We start from the raw sequence: 20746 nt of genomic DNA on the forward strand, positions 1-20746 counted from the left end.
ATCAAGTAAGCAATGTGTAACACCGCACTTTGATAAATTGGACACTTCTGAAAATTCCTCAGACTGAAGGCTACAGCTCACCACCTCTATTATATCGCAAATTAATCCTATTAGCCCAGGTATATGGTGCTACTGGATTCCCAGCTACCATGGAGAAAGTACACCATTCAGTTATGAAGTGTATAATTAAGCAATTAAAAGTTATTCCAGGTGAAATGATTGCTGCACAAAATGGGGAAATGGGTCTTGTGTTTGAGGTACAAATCATCTCTTGCCTTGATACGGGTTAATAGCAAAATAAATGTTAAAAATCACATACTCATTTTTAGTTCTGAATATCTGTAAAAAAAAAATTACTTCCGAACCTTTGGTATGGGTCTTTAAAATTTAATTAATATTCAATAAAATCATTGTTAATTAAGCTGCTTAAATTATAAATTTTAAACAGAAAATGACACTGCATTAGAAACACTAATGCTTTATACATTATACATTGTGAACTTCTACTGTTATTCTTTTACTTAATTAGCTATTTTCTAATGTTAGTTTGTCAATGTTCCAAATGCTATTTCCAATAAATCCTTACTGTCATAATGCTCTACAAATATCTTCCTAAAACAATTTGATATACAAAATATAATTATTTGGAATGATTCCTATATATTAGTTATTGTATTTATTATACTACTAAAACATTTGACAAGTACCTTAAATTGGGAACATTTATGTGGATATAAAGGCTGTGTAATAATGTACATCACACACTCCACATCAATGTGACTATCATTATGTTTCTCACCAAATGAAAGAAAAAATGCATGGTGATTGGTCTGTGTAAGCACCATGTGCTCCATTCTAATTTTTGAGGATTATTGTGATAATAGGCCATGAAAGTGGTGAGGTGTCACAGGCATCTGTATTTATTGATGCACCAGAATGCTGTGTCATTGCTAGCATTCTGGAAGGTCAAATGTAAAGTAGTTCAGAGAAGAACTGTTCGTAGATCTCTTCACTCTGATTATGTAGGAGTGGGTTCGGGATTTGATGGTGTCATGGAAGTACTCAGATGGGAGCTAGTATTGGGTTTTATTTGACTTGGAGAAGGACTATTGAAGGCATACTTCAATTATTATTATTATTATTATTATTATTATTATTATTAATACTGCAGAGCAATTACAATCACAGTTCTAGAAGTGAATGTGCAAAAAAATGGTATTGATCATATCAGGCTTGTTTTCATTATCTAGAAAAATAGATAGATAGAAGCTGTTTTTAGAAATGTCCTCTCTGGTCTCCTCAGTCATTTTCTATCCTCCATCCTCCTAAACTGTATGATCAAGACCATTTTCCAAAGCTCAGTAAAGGTCAGAATTTTATACTCTATTTCATACTCAGCTTTATCCCCCATCACATGTATGTAGAGTTGTGTTAAACTATTTAGCAACAAGTTTCCTGAATCAGCAAATTTGGGGTTCAAGAACAATCTTGGAAATTTCCCAAAAATCATGTTAAATTCATTATAAAGGAGCCAATGAGTTTGAACATCACCTAGAATTATTTGTCTTTTCCGTGCACACTACTGACAGAGAAGCATTGTGGTGCATTGTTAGATAGTACTTCCACTAGCATTGACTACTAACATACCTGCTGCAAACAACCTTTTTTTTCAGGGGTAGGTACAATATTAATGAACAAGTTAAAAAGGAAAGGTGCAGCTTTGGGTATGGTACTCTCTCCACTTGCACTTACTTATAAAGACAAAGTGATACCATTATATAACTGTCACTGTGCCGTCCTTTTTCTGTCTCCTCACCATATAATAGATATCTTGTAGCACTTATGTTCTAGAAAAGCAGCTCCTAGCGTTATTTTGCACCATATCCAATGTCTGAAGTAAAACCTGAGTGAATCTTTAATCACCAATCAGTCCAACATATAAAAAACAAATACCCACCCATCTGAATCTGAAAAAAATATTTGAATCTCGAAAAAATGATCATGTATAAAAAGAAATATGTCCATACATTGAGAAGATACCTTTGTGAACACTGCAATAAAACTGGCACGCCTCAAATGGTGTATCACTCAAGTTCATTAGATAGATTAAATTTAAATGAACCCTCAATGAGGCCACTAAAATTAATTTAAAAATATTTTTGGAGTGATTTATATTATTATTATTATTATTATTATTGTTATTAGGAGGAAACCATCAGAGTGTGCTCTTCACTTATAATGTTAATCTCTGGGTCAATGTACTGTTGGCTTCTTTTAGTAGAGGGTAAAAAAATATGACAGCATTGCATCCTCTACAGGCACCAATAGGCTTAAAGTTACATATACACCTCCCCAGTCCATGTGTTATGTACAAGAGGTCTACACAGTGGTCGAAGTAGGTTGGTGTACGTTGGAATGCCAAACTTCTCCTACTGTCTTCATTGTAAATTGTAGCATTCAATTCACTTACATTTTCCACCTCTCCTAAATTTCCACTTACACTTCTGGGTCAACCCCTAAGTAAACAGAAATAAACAAATATAAACACAAAGTTTTCAAATATACCTATACACACACCTTTAATAATGAAAAAGCAAAAAATAGTCCTCATATTGACCCAAACTAATTCTCAACACATACCAAAAATCCTCCAGTTAATCTACAGTAACCCTATATGACCAGAAAATTCTATAGACATAATAAAAACCCATAATAATATACAAAAGAACCTCCTAATGCAGCACAGTATGGAGGGCAACAGTACCCTTTTAAGTACCCCTCTCATTGAACACAGATAATCCTCCCTCCCCCTCCCTCTTCCCCTCGCTCTCCCTCTCCCTTTCCCTCTTCCTCTTCTATTTTTGAGATGTATAAACAGAAAGCATGGCATAACATTTCTTCTCATTACATTTCTGTAAATACCAGACACATGCTGGTGTATTTGTTAGTTGAAATTACAGTGTAGTATTTGCATAATTTTCTACTACTAATTTGAAAGTTAAATATACTCTACACTAAGGAGCTAAATGCGTTAATTTCCACTACATGTTTGCATATTGTATAGTTATTTTTGTTTCCTGTTTTTAACTTCACTAACACATTTGGCCTAATGGATAAAACACTGTTAAAACAATTCAAGATTTAGAAAGGAAAAGTGATATTACTGGAAAAAAATACATTTAATGATCTTGGGGATTCAAGATACAGTAGCACATGGAAAGTACACTTCACACTAATTCCAAGTAAAGACATATTAGTCATGTAATATGCTTTCACAAACATCCAAACATTGTAACCAAGAGGTATATATTTAAAGATACATTTAGTAATGGTATACTGGAATGGTCTACTAGTAAAAATATTATATTTACATATTATAAGCGTAAAAAATCAGCCATGTAAATCTAGACACATGAAATACAAATCTGAATGGAAGCACTCTGGTTAGTTCACATCCACGCAAACAGTTTTTTAAGACTGATCAGACTTGAAGAGTTGGTAAAATAGTCCCTTTGGAGATAAAAGGGGAGGTCTTTGGAATAAATGAGATCTTTCAGCCAGTGGCATGTGGGGAGAGTGTAGTAGTACATAGGCTACAGGTGCACAAGTACTCATGTTGGCTTGTGCACATAGGGGCTGAATGAGTACTGCACCAGTTTTCGCAGGTCACCTTGTGTGAAATCGCTCTGCGCCCAGAAAGCGGTCACATGCATATGTGACTTTTGGCAACCACCTATTTCCTATGAGTACCTTTTCTACTTTGATTGCCATATATGCTCTGCTTCTACCTTGATAAATTAGGAACCATTTGCATATTACAGACAAGTAAGATATTATTAACTGCATTGGAGCATATCTGCAAGCTTTCAGTTTTATGATTATTGTTATATTAAGTTACACTGTATTGCTTGTTTGTACACTGGAACAATGTGTTTCTTATTTTACTTATATTTTGATGCAATTGAGATATAAAGAGTTAAGAAAACTGAAAGCACTGAGGGTTAGGCTTATCAAAGCTTCTGAAAAAGGAAAGTGGAGGTGTTGCCCATAGTAACAAATCAGATTGCAGATATCATTTATCTAGTTCATTCTAGAAAATGATAGCTAGAATTTGATTGGTTGCCATTAAGTCTCATTTATAACATAGAATTTCAGCTGTGATAATTGGATTCATCTTATTGTTTATGCATCATGTTCATTTGCATCATCCTAGGGCAAACACACCATTGCAGTATAGGGCCAACACTGTCCAATAGCAACATCTTTGTGCCTTGTGCATTTGGATTACTTGTTTCTTGCTGCAAACAGCCCTTCATCTGTGACAAGTGTATTTTTTGTTTGGTTCCTCCAGTTTAATATCACTTGTGACAATATTCCAGATACTAATCTATCCAGTGAAATAATGTGGGCTCTCCAACGCATGACAAAGGTGCTGAAGCCATAAAACCGTCTGTAGGATGCCATGAACCTGTAGCATATTGTAATTCTAGCTGGGTACACACTACAAAAAATGACTGCAGATGCAATTTCTGTAACGATTTTACTGAAAGTCCCAATGAGCATGCAGATTTATGTGTAGACACCTACATTATTTACTGTCAGATCTGTGCTCCTCATCTGTCATAATCATCTGCTGAAAAGATTGTGACTTTGCTCACTCCATAGAGATCTGCCAACACTGCTGGTCGTGAGTGAGTACAAACTTCCAAATTTGCCCGACATTGTTCCAACGTTGATAGTCATTTTTAGTCAGTTTATAAAATCAAATCAAACAATACAATGTGCTTTTGTACAATAACATATTCACTAATACAATATAGGACCTAACAGTTGTTTATCAAGGGGTTGACACTATAATTGGTTGAATAAACTGTAGTGTGTACTCAGCTTCTGTTGCTTCTCTGAGTCACTGACCATACCTAGATTGACAATCTGACTCTTCTGGCATTTCCAAGAATTGTCACTGTTTAGGACAGTAATGGTGGAGCCATGGATAGTTGGATCAATTGCAGATCAGCAGCAATGTTACCAACAATAGCAATAGCTTATAGGTGGTGCAGCCAATTACAGAAGACTAGGGCAGGCTGCCACACAGAATGTTGTAGTTTATGCTGTCGTGGAACTTTAAGATGTTTAGAATGTTGAATGATCAATACATTTTTACAGTGCAATCTGATAGAGCTACTTCCCATTCAGGTAACCCCACCACTACCCCTATTTTACAATGCAGGAGTTATATACATGGACAAATACATTTTGACATGTGAAGTAAAGTTTAAAATTTGTAAAAATAAAAATATTAAAAAACATACATATCACATGCTAATTTTAGTTAGTACTGAAAATACAAAGTATTAAAAATAACCAAACAGATCTACAGGGAACAAAGGAACTGTGTATTGTCTACATCTGACACATTACTGATACCTGGTAGAACATTTGGTATAGGTAAAACATCTGTTCTCTTGAGAGCTAAGGTCAAACTAATTTACATATATACATTTATTCATATATATCTTGCTTTTCAATGCTGTTAAAGAAAAGTCTTTGCCCTAATCGTCCAATTATAGCTCATAGTGTGCACCTTCTGTCTCAGACACAGGTTAAGAAAATGATGGTGCAGTTCTGCAGTAACCTTTTAGCAATATAAAAACTTAGGTAGGTTTAACTTTAAACTTCATTGACTCAACAAAATAGTCATAAAGGAAACAAAATCGGTTTATTCATACATTATAATACATATGTTGACAACAATGTTCATTGTCTTCTTTATCTTTCATTGCTCCTGTTCAGAAAATAATAATAAATGTAATGATTGCACTTATTTTATTCATCATCACAGTCAACATATTATTCTGAGAACACTTAGATAGGCAGGAAATGTCTATGTCATCATCATCATCATTTATTTATATAGCGCCACTAATTCCGCAGTGCTGTACAGAGAACTCATTCCCATTAGTCCTTGCCCCATTGGAGCTTACAGTCTAAATTCCCTATAGACACACACACACAGACAGAGAGGGAGACAGACAGACAGAGAGGGAGAGACTAGGGTCAATTTTGATAGCAGCCAATTAACCTACATGTATGTTTTTTTGGAGTGTGGGAGGAAACCCACGCAAACACAGGGAGAACATACAAACTCCACACAGATAAGGCCATGGTCGGGAATCGAACTCATGACCCCAGTGCTGTGAGGCAGAAGTGCTAACCACATCACCACCATGCTGCCCACTCCCTCCCACGCACACCACAATTTCTGAGCAGACTTCCATCCCAACCATTTGAACCACTTGTAATCATAGTAGCAACACACTATTATAATTATAATTTTTATTATTTTTATTTCAAAACTGAAAACTATAACATGAGCAAGAATATGTGATAAAAAATGCAATATCCATCTAATTGAAAAGCATGGCCATGCCCAACCAGCCTCTAAAATCACTTTATACGGTTAGAAAGTTCTTAAGCGTAGTACAAACCATGCAAATGCTCTAATATTTCAAGGAACTCTGGCATACATCCCCAGTTATGGGCTCCCAATCCAGTCAGGACCTTTATAAGATGATCTATCTTGTTGGTAATGTCACAAAAGGTGTGAAAAAAAGCCATGTCAGAACCAGCACAAAGATTCCTATTACTTCACTGAGCACTACTGTCAGATAGACCTAATTCCAATATACATAATCGTACTGCCTATCAGATAATACACAAAATCCTGTGTGTATGAATCAATGTAACAGTATCATGGAATCATTTATATTTAGTGTTTTAATAAAAGGTTTATCTGTTGCAGGTATCTTAAGTTCAAGCACCGCTACTACCAGTGTTACACCGACTTCTAATGCAAGTGCAAAAACAGGTAGAAATACATTTTGTTGCCTTTATTGCCTTATAAGCATTGCATGATTCTGTGTATTGTAACTATGTAGCCTTTTATGGTTTATTGCTTTAAAAGATAGTAACTTTTTAGCAAGTAACTAATATGGGTGACAATTTATAAAATAGTCTGCAGCATTTGAATTATTGACATTTGAAACAGTAAGTGAAAGTATTCATAACAGGAAACATGTGCCAGGACTAAACCCATGCTATGTTGTATGAGCATTGCATGATACCGTATATTGTAGCTATGTAGCATGTTATGTTATATTGCTGTACAAAATAGTAACCTTTCTGGCAGTGACACGCAATCTAATGTAGAATAAATAGTGAATTATGTAAAATGTAACCTAAATTCCTCTTGGTATCAATGCAAAGTTGACAACCAGAATAAAACCCATGACATTCCAGGTTATATCTGTAACACAATAGCCATATATATCTGAAGCCTGTAGCTGCCCTTCAGCTGAACCCAAAGGATGGCACCTTAGACAAATTGTTATGAAGTGGCTACTGTTTGTATTATACCAATGACACATATGTGCAATGACAAGCAAAATAACACAACATAATCCATATGGGACTCAGTGGCAATTTATAAAATGTTGTGCAGCATTTTAATTATTGACATTTGGAATAGCGAATAAGCAATGAGTGTTACATAGTAACAGGAAACATGGGCCAGAACTAAACCCAGGCTAATTTTAGTAACCCCTGGCCCTCTTGTGGGGTTTGTATAAGATAAAATATGTAGTGAAGATTGCAGATATTAATTTATTGTATTGAAAGTTAAAAATGCAATATACATAATTGAAAAACATGTGCAATTCTGGCCAGAGTGAATAAGCATATGCATACTAATGATAGGCAAACTGCGTTATGGGCGACCAAATGGTGTCCATTCAAATGTAAGGCATCTTTTAACACAGAGTCTTTTCTAGCACTCTCTATAATATTAGTCCTATGAATAAGCACCATTCAGTATAGTCAAGTTCAATATAATGTAGGGTTAATGAAGTCCCTTAGATGAGCTCTCATATATATTGAATGAGTTCTCTACGGCAAGTATAGTTCTAACAATGAAAGTCCTAATATTGATGTAAAATCATGTAGAAGCGGGAGGAGTTTCCCATATCTGTAATGTTGCTGTGTTTCTCTCCCCGTCCCTTGTAAGCAACGCAGATCATTGTTTATAAAGGCTGTGCGGTTGTCCTAGTGATGCTTGCTTGTGCATGCGCCATAGGTCCGGTACGTTCCCAGCTGTTTACCCTGTCTAAGTCTTCAGCCTCTTATGTCCCACAAGCGGGTGAATTCTCACAGGTTGCAGGTCTGGTGGCAAATTCAGCTGGGCAAGTATATTGCTGGTGATAGTTGTTTGTATATGCAGATAAAGTCAATAGTAGTTAATCTTAACCAACGCATTTTACCTCAGAGTTATAGACTTCCTCAAGGATATGTGAAAGTGAGTCTCCAGTCAGCATGCATGTTTAAATATCCTTGCTTCTAATAACTGATTGGTTGTTCACTGGAAATAGGAGGTGCTGGTCTAAGGTCTAATTTGATTGGTGCAAGATTATCTTGAGGTCTTATGGTTGAGATCCTTTATGTAAACAATCACAATTTATTCGTAAATGTCCATGTGTAATATAAACATAAATGCATATCATCTACGGAATTTGCTGGCGCTATATATAAATAAATGTTGATGTTGATGATTCATTACACATATTAAGAAGTCATCTCAATGCACATATATATCATTTACAGAAAAAAAATGTAATTTGCAGAATAAATGTAAGTTGAACGGATGCCTTAGCGTAACACTGGTACCTGGTCCCAGAAACGACAGAGTGATAGTATCTATGTTTCGTATCTCCATTCTTTCCTGAGATGTGGGAGAGTTGTACTGATAACTTTATACAGAGAAGGTGCTCTTATGGTGAGTGACTGATACACAGGGGGCTGGTGTAAATGACTTCTACCTAGCGTAGAGGTTCAAAAAGGAGGGATGTGGGCCTGTTCAAGGCTAATTCGAGGAATGGTAATTCGGATTGATTGGATTTATTTAATTTTCGAGGAAACTTCCTAGGTCGAGGCCATGTGGGGCTAGGTCATATCTACCTTGCCTCTTCTCTGGAAATCTTAGCTGTAAAATAAGGAGAGGTATTCACCAGGGATTCCCGCAAGGGAATATGGTCATAGCTGCTCTCAACTGCAGGTCGCAGTCCTCCAGGGGGCGCAGAGCATATAACACGCGGAACCACCAAGCAACTGTAAAGCAGAAGGGAAGTAGTAGTGAAGAGATGAACTGCAGAGAGCTGGAGCACTGAGATCCACACAGGTATTATAACTCTGGAACAGGACCAACAATGAGCGATGCTCTGCAGTGAAGCCACTCGTCGTGACTTGTGAGATAAGTTGAACCAACACGGCGGTGAAGCGATGAGCTGCAGAGAGAAATAGCACTGAGATTCACACAGGTGTTATAACTCTGGAACAGGACCGATGATGATTGATGCTCTGCAGTGGTAATGCTGGGAAGCGATGAGCTGTACAGGTAATGCTGAGAAGTTATGAGCTGCATCGGTAAATGCTGAGAATTGATGAGCTGCACAGGTGTTTGCTGAGAAGCGGTGAGCTGCACAGGTATTGCTGGGAAGTGCTGAGCTGCACAGGTATTGCTGAGAAGCAGTGAGCTGCACAGGTATTGCTGGGAAGCAATGAGCTGCACCGGTAAAAGCTGAGAAGCGGTGAGCTGCACAGGTATTGCTGGGAGGCGATGTGCTGTACCGGTGTTTGCTGAGAAGCAGTGAGCTGCACAGGTATTGCTGGGAGGCGATGTGCTGTACCGGTGTTTGCTGAGAAGCAGTGAGCTGCACAGGTATTGCTGGGAGGCGATGTGCTGTACCGGTGTTTGCTGAGAAGCAGTGAGCTGCACAGGTATTGCAGGGAAGCAATGAACTGTACCGGTGTTTGCTGAGAAGCAGTGAGCTGCACAGGTATTGCTGGGAGGCGAGTTGCTGTACCGGTGTTTGCTGAGAAGCAGTGAGCTGCACAGGTATTGCAGGGAAGCAATGAGCTGTACCGGTGTTTGCTGAGAAGCGGTGAGCTGCACAGGTATTGCTGGGAGGCGATGTGCTGTACCGGTGTTTGCTGAGAAGCAGTGAGCTGCACAGGTATTGCTGGGAAGAGGTGAGCTGCACCATCCACTATGTCAGAAACTACGGGAGTAGCTGAACAGGGGTCAGAGGAGATGCTGCCGGGTAGAGAGACCTGATGATCTGACACCCATTAAACGGAGGACGGCACATATCAAGAGAACTGGCTGTAGCTGATCCAATCATCGCTGAGCAGAGGTTTAAAGGTTCCCGGGGTAGCATATGCGCAGACCACTAGGCAAGATGGCGTCCGATGAGAGAGGAATGCCAGGCTGAACAGCAGATAGCGGTAATCAAGGGAAACCAATGAACACAATGAACCCCACGGAACTAAACTGGTGCGATGCGTGATACTGATCTTGTACAAACAGATGACATATCGTCAAGTTGAACAGTAAGTGAAACATTGTAAATGTGTAAAATATTTATTTACTTACATGTACCTCACAATACAGTTTACAAGCAATGCTACTGGCCATACATTATACAATGTCATTCTGCCATGACAGCACAATCACCATTAAAATATTGTAAATTATCCTCTCTGTTTAATTTTGCCATGTGACTGGCATTTCTCAGCTGGGATGAGTCCAGTGGTGTCAATCCTACAATTTCTGCTACTTCTAAAGTGTTCTCCATATTTCTAAGTGTACTGCACACACTGGACCTTTCACACCTAAGGAAGTTGTGTAGGACAAAACCACTCTGTCGACTTTGTCTAGGTGTAGATTTATAGCTGACCGAAAAATTCTAAACCTGTTGCTCAAAATACCAAACGCATTTTCCGCAACGCGCCTGGCTCTTGACAATCTATAATTAAAGATCCTCTTTTCTGTTGACAGATTTCATTGTGGATAAGATTTTAATACATTGGTGGGTAGTGCAAACGCTTCATCAACTACAAAATGCAAACTTCAGTCCATATTTCGTGTCACTTTGTGTTGGCAAATTAAGTTCATTGCTTTTAAGTTTTGCATGGAAAGGATTCTGCTCCAATGCCCCGCCATCTGACACCTTCCCATTTTTTCCAAAGTCCACAAATAGGAATTCATAGTTAGCATGCACAATGGTAATCAGAATAATGCTGAAGAATCCTTTCTAGTAGTAATAATAGGATTTACTTTTTGATGGTGGCATAATTCTAACATGTTTCCCATCAATGGCACCACCACAGTTTAGGAAATGCCAAAGACTTTCAAAACCTTCCGCAATAACTTGCCATTGCTCAACCGTTGCAGGAAACTGAAAGAGAAAGATTGTTGGAATGTTACATTGGTACATGCTTAATGTTACACTAACTAGTTTACATTTTGGTTTTCATTACACAGTCTGCTGTCGTATCTGAAGCCGCACTCTCTAATGTGGCAGAGCTACATGGCACACCAATGCATGCCTGCCAGCTGACAGTAGACAGCCAGGACATCACAGATCTACTCACACAACCATAAGGGATCAAGGTGCCAGGGGGAAAAAAAGTGATGCGCTCACACAAAAAATGATAAAGTCCGCAACCTAATTGATGCCACAACAATGACAAGATAAATTTGATCTACTAGGAGCAACTCTTTCAAACAAAATGAGAAATGCAAGTAGAGAAATGCGAATAGAGATGGAACGTTTGGTGTATTACACTATTTGTAGGTCAACAAGGGGGATGTATTATCAGAAACTATATTAACACAATCCCACCACACACAGGAACGAGGAGATTTCAGGCCTGCCCAATCATATACCTTTCGGCCAGTACCGAGTCACATGCAACATCCCTTCATAAGAGGACTATCTGTTAACCCGGCAGCCTACAGGACTTCTACATTTATGGGTAGCACAAGTATGGTGCAGTATACAGCCCATCCCCATTGGAAAACAGGACGAACAGCTGTGACCCCTTCCTTTTTTTGAAATTACACATTTTTTATATAGTTTAAGTGTTTATGTAAACTGCTTTGTTTCTATGTTAATTAAAATATTTTTTTCAAAAAAACTAGCATTTCTTTTACCAACCATCATATACCGTGCATGCAGAACTTGGACTATAGCGTCACAGGTCTCTGGTATGATCAAGTGGTCTTGCTGCATGCGCCCAGGGAGCAATACATCCTATTCTCTGGTATGATCAAACCTAGATCTTGAGGTGAAATTGCTGTGCTGTATTTGAGATATGCCAGTGTTCTTCCTGTGACCAAAAATCTCAGGGTAGCAACCAGTCTCTGCTCTGCAGATATGGGTCTTCTTAAACGGGTGTTCTCCTTCTGGATGAGGGGGGTGACAAGTTGGAGCAACTCCTGGAATGTTGGTTCATTCATTCTCAGGAAATTCCTGAAGTCATCAAGGTTGTTATCTCATATCTCCTGTAGTAGGGGCATATGAGAAAATGAGCCTTTCCTCTGGAACCATCCTTTCATCCAACAGGTCTGATTCTTTCTCCTTCTTTCCCTCTGGGTCTATGCTTGCCTTGCTCTTGCCATAGAGAGTAGTAAAAGACCACAAGCTTGTTGTTGTTATTACTGGAGGATTTACATCTTTAGGAGACGAATCGGGTATTTATCTCAGCAGTCGGGACATATTATCTTTGTCGGAGATAGAACTATTAACGGTCTGAGATACATTGTAACAGGGAGCCATTATACATGTGGTCATTTAAGAAGATACACTGATATTGATTATACATTATATGCTATTTGTCATCAGCTTAATCACTAATACTTACATATTATTTCTGGTGATTTTATGTATTTTAACAATAAATGTTGATTTTATTTATTTTTTGCAATCGTTGTGGAACTTTATATCTAATCAAGTATTATTGGAAAGTAGTGGTTCATATCACCCAATGGATGCCTTGCATTTGCGCTGTCATTGTTTTGTTGTGATTGGTACTATTGAGGGGAGTGACACTCTCCCCGGACTAGCGGCGTTTCTAAAACATCCCAGTGGAGTTTATTATTAGCGCCAGGTATTTGTTATTTATATAAATTTTGTATAACAATATTCTTAAAATTTCTGAAAGTGAAGATTACATTTATCATCAATTTTAAATGTGAAGGTATTATATACTTCAAGTGCTTATTTCCCAGAAGCATGAATAAATAGATAGGAATGTACCTTTACTGAGTGCTTGTTTCTAGTGTAGCAGCCAGATATGATTTGAAATTTTATTGAAATTATATATCTGACTTCTTGACTTGAGATAATCCATCCTGCAATAACTATTATTGTTTTTCTTTTCTTTTTTTTTTTTAAGCCCTTTATCTTGCTGAAAACATATCTCTGTTGGCCTGTTATTTCTCATCTAATGAGCAAACCAGAACCTTGTGTCTGCTGGAAAATTTTACTGTGTAACAAACATGCTGCCAAAACTACTTTCAAAATATAACTATACTTTAGAATGGTGCATTGTTTCATGGCTGCTCTTTGGTGATAATGTCATATGCACATATAAATTCATTTGTCTCCTACAGTCACTGTGAGGAGCACTGTTAAACTTTTTATTGAGGAGAGGAATACCAGAAGCTGTGGGGGTAAGACAGGTATAGTTTTAAATGGAATTAGGTATATTTTAGGCATGGCTTTCTAAAATATGTAAATCCCTGAAGTCATGAGCATCCAGGATAATAGATCCTATACCCACAACAAGTTACATATGTATGTTGTAAAAATAAACTGTAACAATATATTGGTGGAAGTTGTTAACTAATCACCATTGTGAAATAAATGGTCCTACAACAGTGTATTATATTTTATCTTGAATCAGGGACTAAAGGGGATTTCCACTTTAAAAATTAATTTTACAAAATGACCTCAATAGTACAGTTGTTGGGGTATCATCTCTAGGACCATACTTTGTATTTTGCGGACTCCTGGAGCTGGGACCTTTGCCATACACCTAGAGTGACCAGCACTTGAATGCTTTATGGGGGGAGGCTCTAATTAAGCCCTAATTAGAGAATGGGGGTTTTCTGAAAGTAGAAAACTCTGTAAATATCTGTATTCATATTTTTTTGTTGTTTTTGTACCAAATATACCACTTGCTAAACACAAAAAGGCAGCAGATGTGTTCATGTAGGTAGGTGTTGCTAATATGGCGTTTGCACTGTCGATAGTACTGGAAAAACTTGCTCTACTTATTTGGTTGACATGTGCATCTCATATTAAAATGATCTAAAAAGAGATGGACATGAACATTTTTATAGGCATTATGAGGCTCATCTAGAGGTGGACAAGTATACGCTTAAAACGTCTGTAGCGATGAGACACACACGAAAAAGTGTATTCAAATACATATGTTCAGTCGGATATATCTCAAGGTGCCTCCAGCTCAGAACCAGTATAATTTGTGCCAGGTATACATCAGGCGTATATTTACATCCCATGATAGCGTTCAGTTTATGTAGGGTTGTGGCTTGACAATGTTAGTAGTAAATGCTAAAGTGGCATTACTGTATTTGCGCACAATATAATAATGTAAGTGTCAGATATACAAGTGATAATAGTGTCTTAACAGTGGTATTAATAAAGATAAATGTCACATTTTGAATATAAAATGCAATTAAATACACAAAAACAGAATACAAATTCAAATACAAATTAAATTAAATACCGATATCTGTTGATTCCCCTTTAAGAATCAAATGGGAAAACTGTAGCAACTTGATGTAATGTAGCTGTAAGGATTTAAGTACTTGCGGATGTACGCTTATGTATTTATGAAACATATGTGCAACACAGGAATGTTTTCACAGACTTACCTGTCCTCATTCCAGCGCTGTTCACCACTCGCGTCGCGACAGGCACGTCCGGGTGGCTGGTCACGTGACTCGCCTGTTGGGGTGGGCTTTTTAAATTTCTGCCTCTACGTAAACCCTGCTCTGACACTTGGCCTATGTCAGAGCACCTTAGTTGCTGTGCTTCTGACTCCACTTGCTGCTCCCTGTGTTTGTGGTTCTTCCCTGCTCTCTGTGATTGTATTGCTGCAGGATCTTCTGTTTATCGAAACTGGTCTGTCTGACATTTCGCTGCCTTGCTCCTGTGTATCAGATTCCAGCCCGTTTGTGTTGTCTCGGTTTATTTTCCTACTCCTCTCCATTCTGTAGTGCTGCATCCTGAGGCAGTCCAGGGGACCGCGACCTATGAGTTGTCTGCAGTAAAGTCCATACTGCCTTGCGGCGGTTCTTGGTGAATACGTGGAACCCGTTATACTCTGCAGCCTTGGTCTACTAGCGCCAATCAGGATTAGCACTAGCTCTCTTCTATCTGCTCTGGTTGTAACAAATGTGTATTTTACGCAAAAATAAATCATCCCTATAGACATTGCCCTAGCACCAGTTTAGGAGCAGCAAACCTGATGAATGCAGCGATATGCCCAACTTGACTAGCCTTTTAGGCTGGGCAAACTGATGTATGTTATAGGCTGGTGCAATGGTGTAGTCCCCAGCAAATGTGACTACGATTATGTGAGCATCTAATATATGTAGTCAATATCCTGGCTCATGATTTTTATGATTTTGTTCAGGAATGTTTCTATTGCTCAATTTTAATTCCATTGTCTCATGGAAGCCTACAGCATATAAATATGTACCACAACGTAATCCATTCTTTTACTAGATGGCTTTATTTGCATGTGTTGATAGATTGTAAATAATAAAGCTTACAGCTTGAGAACTGAATTTTGTATATTAGACATTGCCTGCTGCATTTTTATTATTGTCCTCAAGTAACCTTAAATTTATTATTTTCAATAATAAGCCTGAATTATTCATATGAGATTTGTAGTGTTATAATACACTTGCAGAGGTTGTTTTGGTTTCATAACTATTTTGTTCTATACTGAAGCATCTTCTTTAACTACAATTATAATTTAGAAACTGCTGACTTACATAAATTGTAATAGTCCAGGCTTTGATAATTACTTCCATTTTGCTATACGTCATGAACTATAAGGAATTACTTATGCTGCATTTTATTTAGACTATTAAGATGGTTTATTTCACAATAGGATGCAGTGATGTAGCTAAAGAGTCCCAGCATAATTGTATAAATGACTCCATCACTTACTGCCATAAATACAATTAGCATGTAAGGTAAATCTGCTTCCCACTTTACAGTTTTCTCCTGAGCACAGTTACAGTATACTATATACATTTGTAATTTGCATTATTATGGTTGATGCCTCTTTTTCAACACAAATGGATTATTAACAAATATATATATATGTTACTGATAAAGATATCTCTCATGAATCATAGTAGCTTTTACATGTTCACATGTGTTCACAAAGGGATATTTTTACCCCTTAAACAGAGGACAAAGAAGGCGTCAGTAGCGTACCATAGTTTGGACTATAAAGAACTTAGTAATTAAAATTTTAATACAACTGTAACTTTGAATACTTTAACTTACATCTTTCAAGAACAGGATTTAACATTAAATTAATGCTGTTCAAATAGTTCCATGAAGAGGATGATTGATAGGTCAGGATCAGCAGCATAACACTCAGAAGCCGGGCCCCCAGCACAATTTAAATTGTACCCAAACTCAGCAGATCAAAGCAAAACCTTTTGTAGAGGATGGGCCAGGTCCTCTTACTACCAGGCCTGATAGCAGCGATGTAGTCCTGCCACCAGTTATGACTTTGAACTTGTGGGAGATTTACTATTTGAAAACTAATGTGGTCAAATACCCAATACTACATCCAATCTATGGGCTTCCCATGAAATTCATGTACACAAACAGATTTTTGCAGGGATGCATGCAGCAGGTAGATCAGCCAGCTGCATAACCAAGTAATAAGTTACATATGCATAATGGATGCACTTTACTTCAGTGCTTAGTGAAATCCTTTTAAATAGAGGTCTGATGACACACTGACAGATCTAAAACTTTCTAAACTCTAATCTAGCTAAAAGATGTTCCATTAGGGGGTTTCTCTCTTAACATACTTGCCTACTTTTTGGAAATCATCTCTGGGAGATCCCATAGGGAATGCTCTTAGTCTTGGAAGTCATAGGGGAATTAGAAGTTTTTTTTATTTTTAAGTGTGTTTTAGTGCATTACTATTGAGAAACATGACATTTGATTGACATTTGTCTTTGTTCACCCTCTTTATACTAACTCCTATAGCTGTCGCCATATGATTACCATTCTCACTATAACATTGCTATTTTCCTGTGATCTAAGGAGCTGGTATAAACAAGGAGCTTTGGTCAACAAATGACAGATTGGATACCTATCTTCTCCTGGATGTCCTTACACTATCTCAAACTTAACACAATCAAAATTGAACTCATTGTCTTCCCTCCATCAAGAGTCTCCTCCCCTCCCAACCTCTCTATCAATGTTGACGACACCACCATCTTATCTGTTCTACAACCCCACTGCCTGGGTGTCAATCTTGACTTCTCACTCTCCTTCGCTCCTTGCATTCAATCTCTTACCCAATCACTTCCAGCTCTTCAACAATGCCCACATAAGACAAGTCCTCTCCCAGGATGAAACCAAAACTCTTATCCACTCACTGATCATTTCTCGTCTCAACTACTGCAACCTTCTCCTTACTGGCCTCCCCGCTCTGGCCTCCCCCGTCTTGTTATCTTTGCTCTATACTTAATGCTGCTGTTACGGCTAACAGCTATTATCATGAGCTTGTAGAACAGAACTATAGAAGTCTTCGCCTATAGCAGCCGCCTTTCCCGTAGAGCTTGTTGCGCTCACAGGTACACAGATGCCCCAGATCTTAAAGTCAGCATATTACAAGCTTATAAATTATACCATAGAGCAGTGGAGCGAGTGACGGCAGAAGATAAGCATGGTCAGGTGGAAGCCAAGGTCCAAGGGCATAAACAGGCAATGAGGTAAGGTTCAGACAAAGGGTCAGGGCCGGAAGAAAACAAGGTTATCAAAGTAACAGGCAAAAGGAGGAGGTCAGCAGCCAGGAACTGAATGCTATAACCAGCAGGGAAGTTAAACCTTCCCTGCTTTAAATACATAGAGGAACCAATCAGCCATCCCACAGAGAAGCCCCAGGAGGCTACTAATTACTTACAACAAGTGGCGCATATGCCTGGCCACCCCTCATGCCGGGGTGCAACGATCAGAGGCAGAGCATCCTGACTGTTTTGGCAATGGCTGGTTCGAAAACCAGAAGTGACGTCTCAGTCGTCATGGAGATGGCCGGGAAGCAGCCAGAGGGAGACAGCGAGTCGTGGCGTTAGGAGGCTAGACTTATCTTCCTCTTTCACTGCTCCACATCTGCCTCCCTTCTCTGCCAAACCTTACACTGGCTCCCCTTCCCCTATAGAATACTCTTCAAACGCCTCATCCACATGTACAAGGCCCTCTCCAACTCCACTACTATCTACATTTCCAACCTCATCTTTATTCATACTCCCTCCCCCTCTAGACAGAAAATGACCTTCACCATTCCTCCTCTATGGTAATCACATGTTGCTCCCTTATCTTCCGTACTGCCAACACCATTGGAGTGATCTCCCTCGTTCTGTCAGATTATCCACTAATCTGTATTTCTTCAAATAGTCATTGAAAATACACTTGTTTAGAAAAGTTTACCAGTCCTCCATTTATTCATTCCATCATATAGCATACCTCACCCTCTTTCCTCCTCCATCTCTCTCACTCTTGCTTCTTGTCCTCACCTCCATGTATTAACTGTTTGTCTGACCCCTTTCCCTTTAGAATGTAAGCTCTAGTGAGCAGGTTCCTCTTCCGTCCTGTTCTCATTACCTATAACTTTTGCTCACCAGCTACACTGCACCTCCTTGGGCTCTCTGTCCAATTCATCCACTCGTCTGTTGTCTTTGCATCTCTTTCAGTGGCTCTAAACCTGTTAGTTGTACTTATGCTAATGGGAACAGGTTTCAGCCTGCACTGAATATAGCCATTGCTCCCCAGTAGCTGTGTTGAGTAGTGTTATTAGTTTACTCTATTGTACTGTTTTACCATGTACTGTCTTGTTATTTTTCCTCTGTACGGCGCTATGGACCTCATGTGGTTCCCTATACATAAAGGTTAATATTATTAATAATAATAATGGCAGATGTAGCCCTTCATATGTGGCAGTTACATCAGTGAAAAACACTTGGTTATCATAGGCGGCGCAACCATAAATGATACATAGTTTTCTGATTTAGAAATAAAAAACTTTGAAGTGGAGCAAAACTCCCAACATGCAAACATTAATTACATACTTGAAAAGGTATTATATATTTTGTTCTTGTTGTTTTCTTTTTCTTTTAAACTTATCTTTTGCTGACTTGTTCTTCCATGAATCATTAAGGAGAGCAAAGCAAAAAAAAATTGTAACTTTGCACCTTGGTAAACCCATGTCGCATTGGAGGGACAGATACATTTAAAATGTGGGGATAGAATTATAGTTGGAGTAGTGCATGTTTTAGGGCAACTTTAAATGTCAGTGTAGAAATAAAGCTATCAAGTATTTGTGTACTACATGAAAAGACAGCCAGTATTTAACTTATGTGCAAAATGAAAAACTAAATTGCACCCTTTACATTGTAATATGGTTTGTCCAGGATCAAATTTACTCCTTCTTTTGCCCTTGTTTCCTTAATGACTCAGGCCCAATGTCTATTACAGTGCAGAAGTGGAAGCATATAAGCAGGTTTTACAAAGAGCAAAGGTTATATATAGCCTCCACTCGCTTCTAATCAACCACCTCACAGGCTCTTAAAGTCATACTTGCCAACATTTCTGACTTGGCTTCCGGGAGATCATGAGGGCAGCTGGGCGTGTGGGGGCATCTTCAATTTAGCCTATTGCAGCAGTGGGTGAGCCACGATGACATGTGAATTGCGTCACTAAGCCCCACCCCCACCCACCCTGCTCTCCCAGAAATCCGGGAGGACTCCCAGAAATTCGGGAGTCTCCCAGACATTCTGGGAGAGTAGGCAACTAAGCATAAAGTGAGTGGCATTAAGCTGTATGCACTGAGGTTGAAGTTAATTCTATTACAATTACTTGCTATTTGATAAGAAATGTGATATGGAATCTGACACAATAAAGGCAGAACACTCTGCAGCAGCAGGTATATACGATTGATTATGTGCTGATTCTAGTTAGCGTCTTTGGATGTAGGCCAAACGTTCACAGAAATATTAGTTCAGAGAGCTACTGGTTTCTATATAAAATTAACTGAACTGTCTTTTGTTACTTTGGAAGTGATAACATCTCTATGTACACAGAAAATATTGCAAAGATTCTTAATGATGACAGTCTGTCCCATATCTCCAGTTACTGACATAGATGAGCAGTAAGCTGCCATTAGTAACAATTTATGCTCCCTGTTTACCCTTCACGTTAAAATATAGATAATAAATGCAGAACATCTTCAGTATTAGAGAATTTTGATTGCTAGTAACAACATTATGCAGACAAAATGGCAACTACCAGCAAGTAAAAACTATTACTGTAGAATTGATCATACTTGCCAACTCTCCCGGAATGTCCGGGAGACTCCCGCATTTTGAGCGAGTCTCCCGGACTCCCAGGCGAGTGTGGCAAAACCCCGGATCTGCCCACTTCCTAGTGAAGTGCAGAATTAGGTCACAAATGCCGCGATTCCTGGTGAATCGCGGCGTTTAACCCCGCCCCCCGCTGTCAAATGACACATTTTGCGTCATGACGTCACGGGGGCGGGTCCAAAATGACGCGGATTGTGGAGGCCCGCC

General features: G+C 38.6%; 1 protein-coding gene across 1 annotated transcript in view; it reads left to right on the plus strand.

The window, feature by feature from the left end:
- EMCN (endomucin) overlaps window positions 1-20746 on the plus strand; it is an 85606-nt gene that overhangs the window by 15276 nt on the left and 49584 nt on the right. The window contains exon 4 of the mRNA XM_075201182.1: window positions 6803-6868. Within this exon, the coding sequence (XP_075057283.1) occupies window positions 6803-6868 (66 nt within the window). The remainder of the gene's footprint in view (window positions 1-6802; window positions 6869-20746) is intronic.

The sequence above is a fragment of the Mixophyes fleayi genome, chromosome 1 (assembly GCF_038048845.1).
Source record: "Mixophyes fleayi isolate aMixFle1 chromosome 1, aMixFle1.hap1, whole genome shotgun sequence".
Classification (NCBI taxonomy): Eukaryota; Metazoa; Chordata; class Amphibia; order Anura; family Limnodynastidae; genus Mixophyes; species Mixophyes fleayi.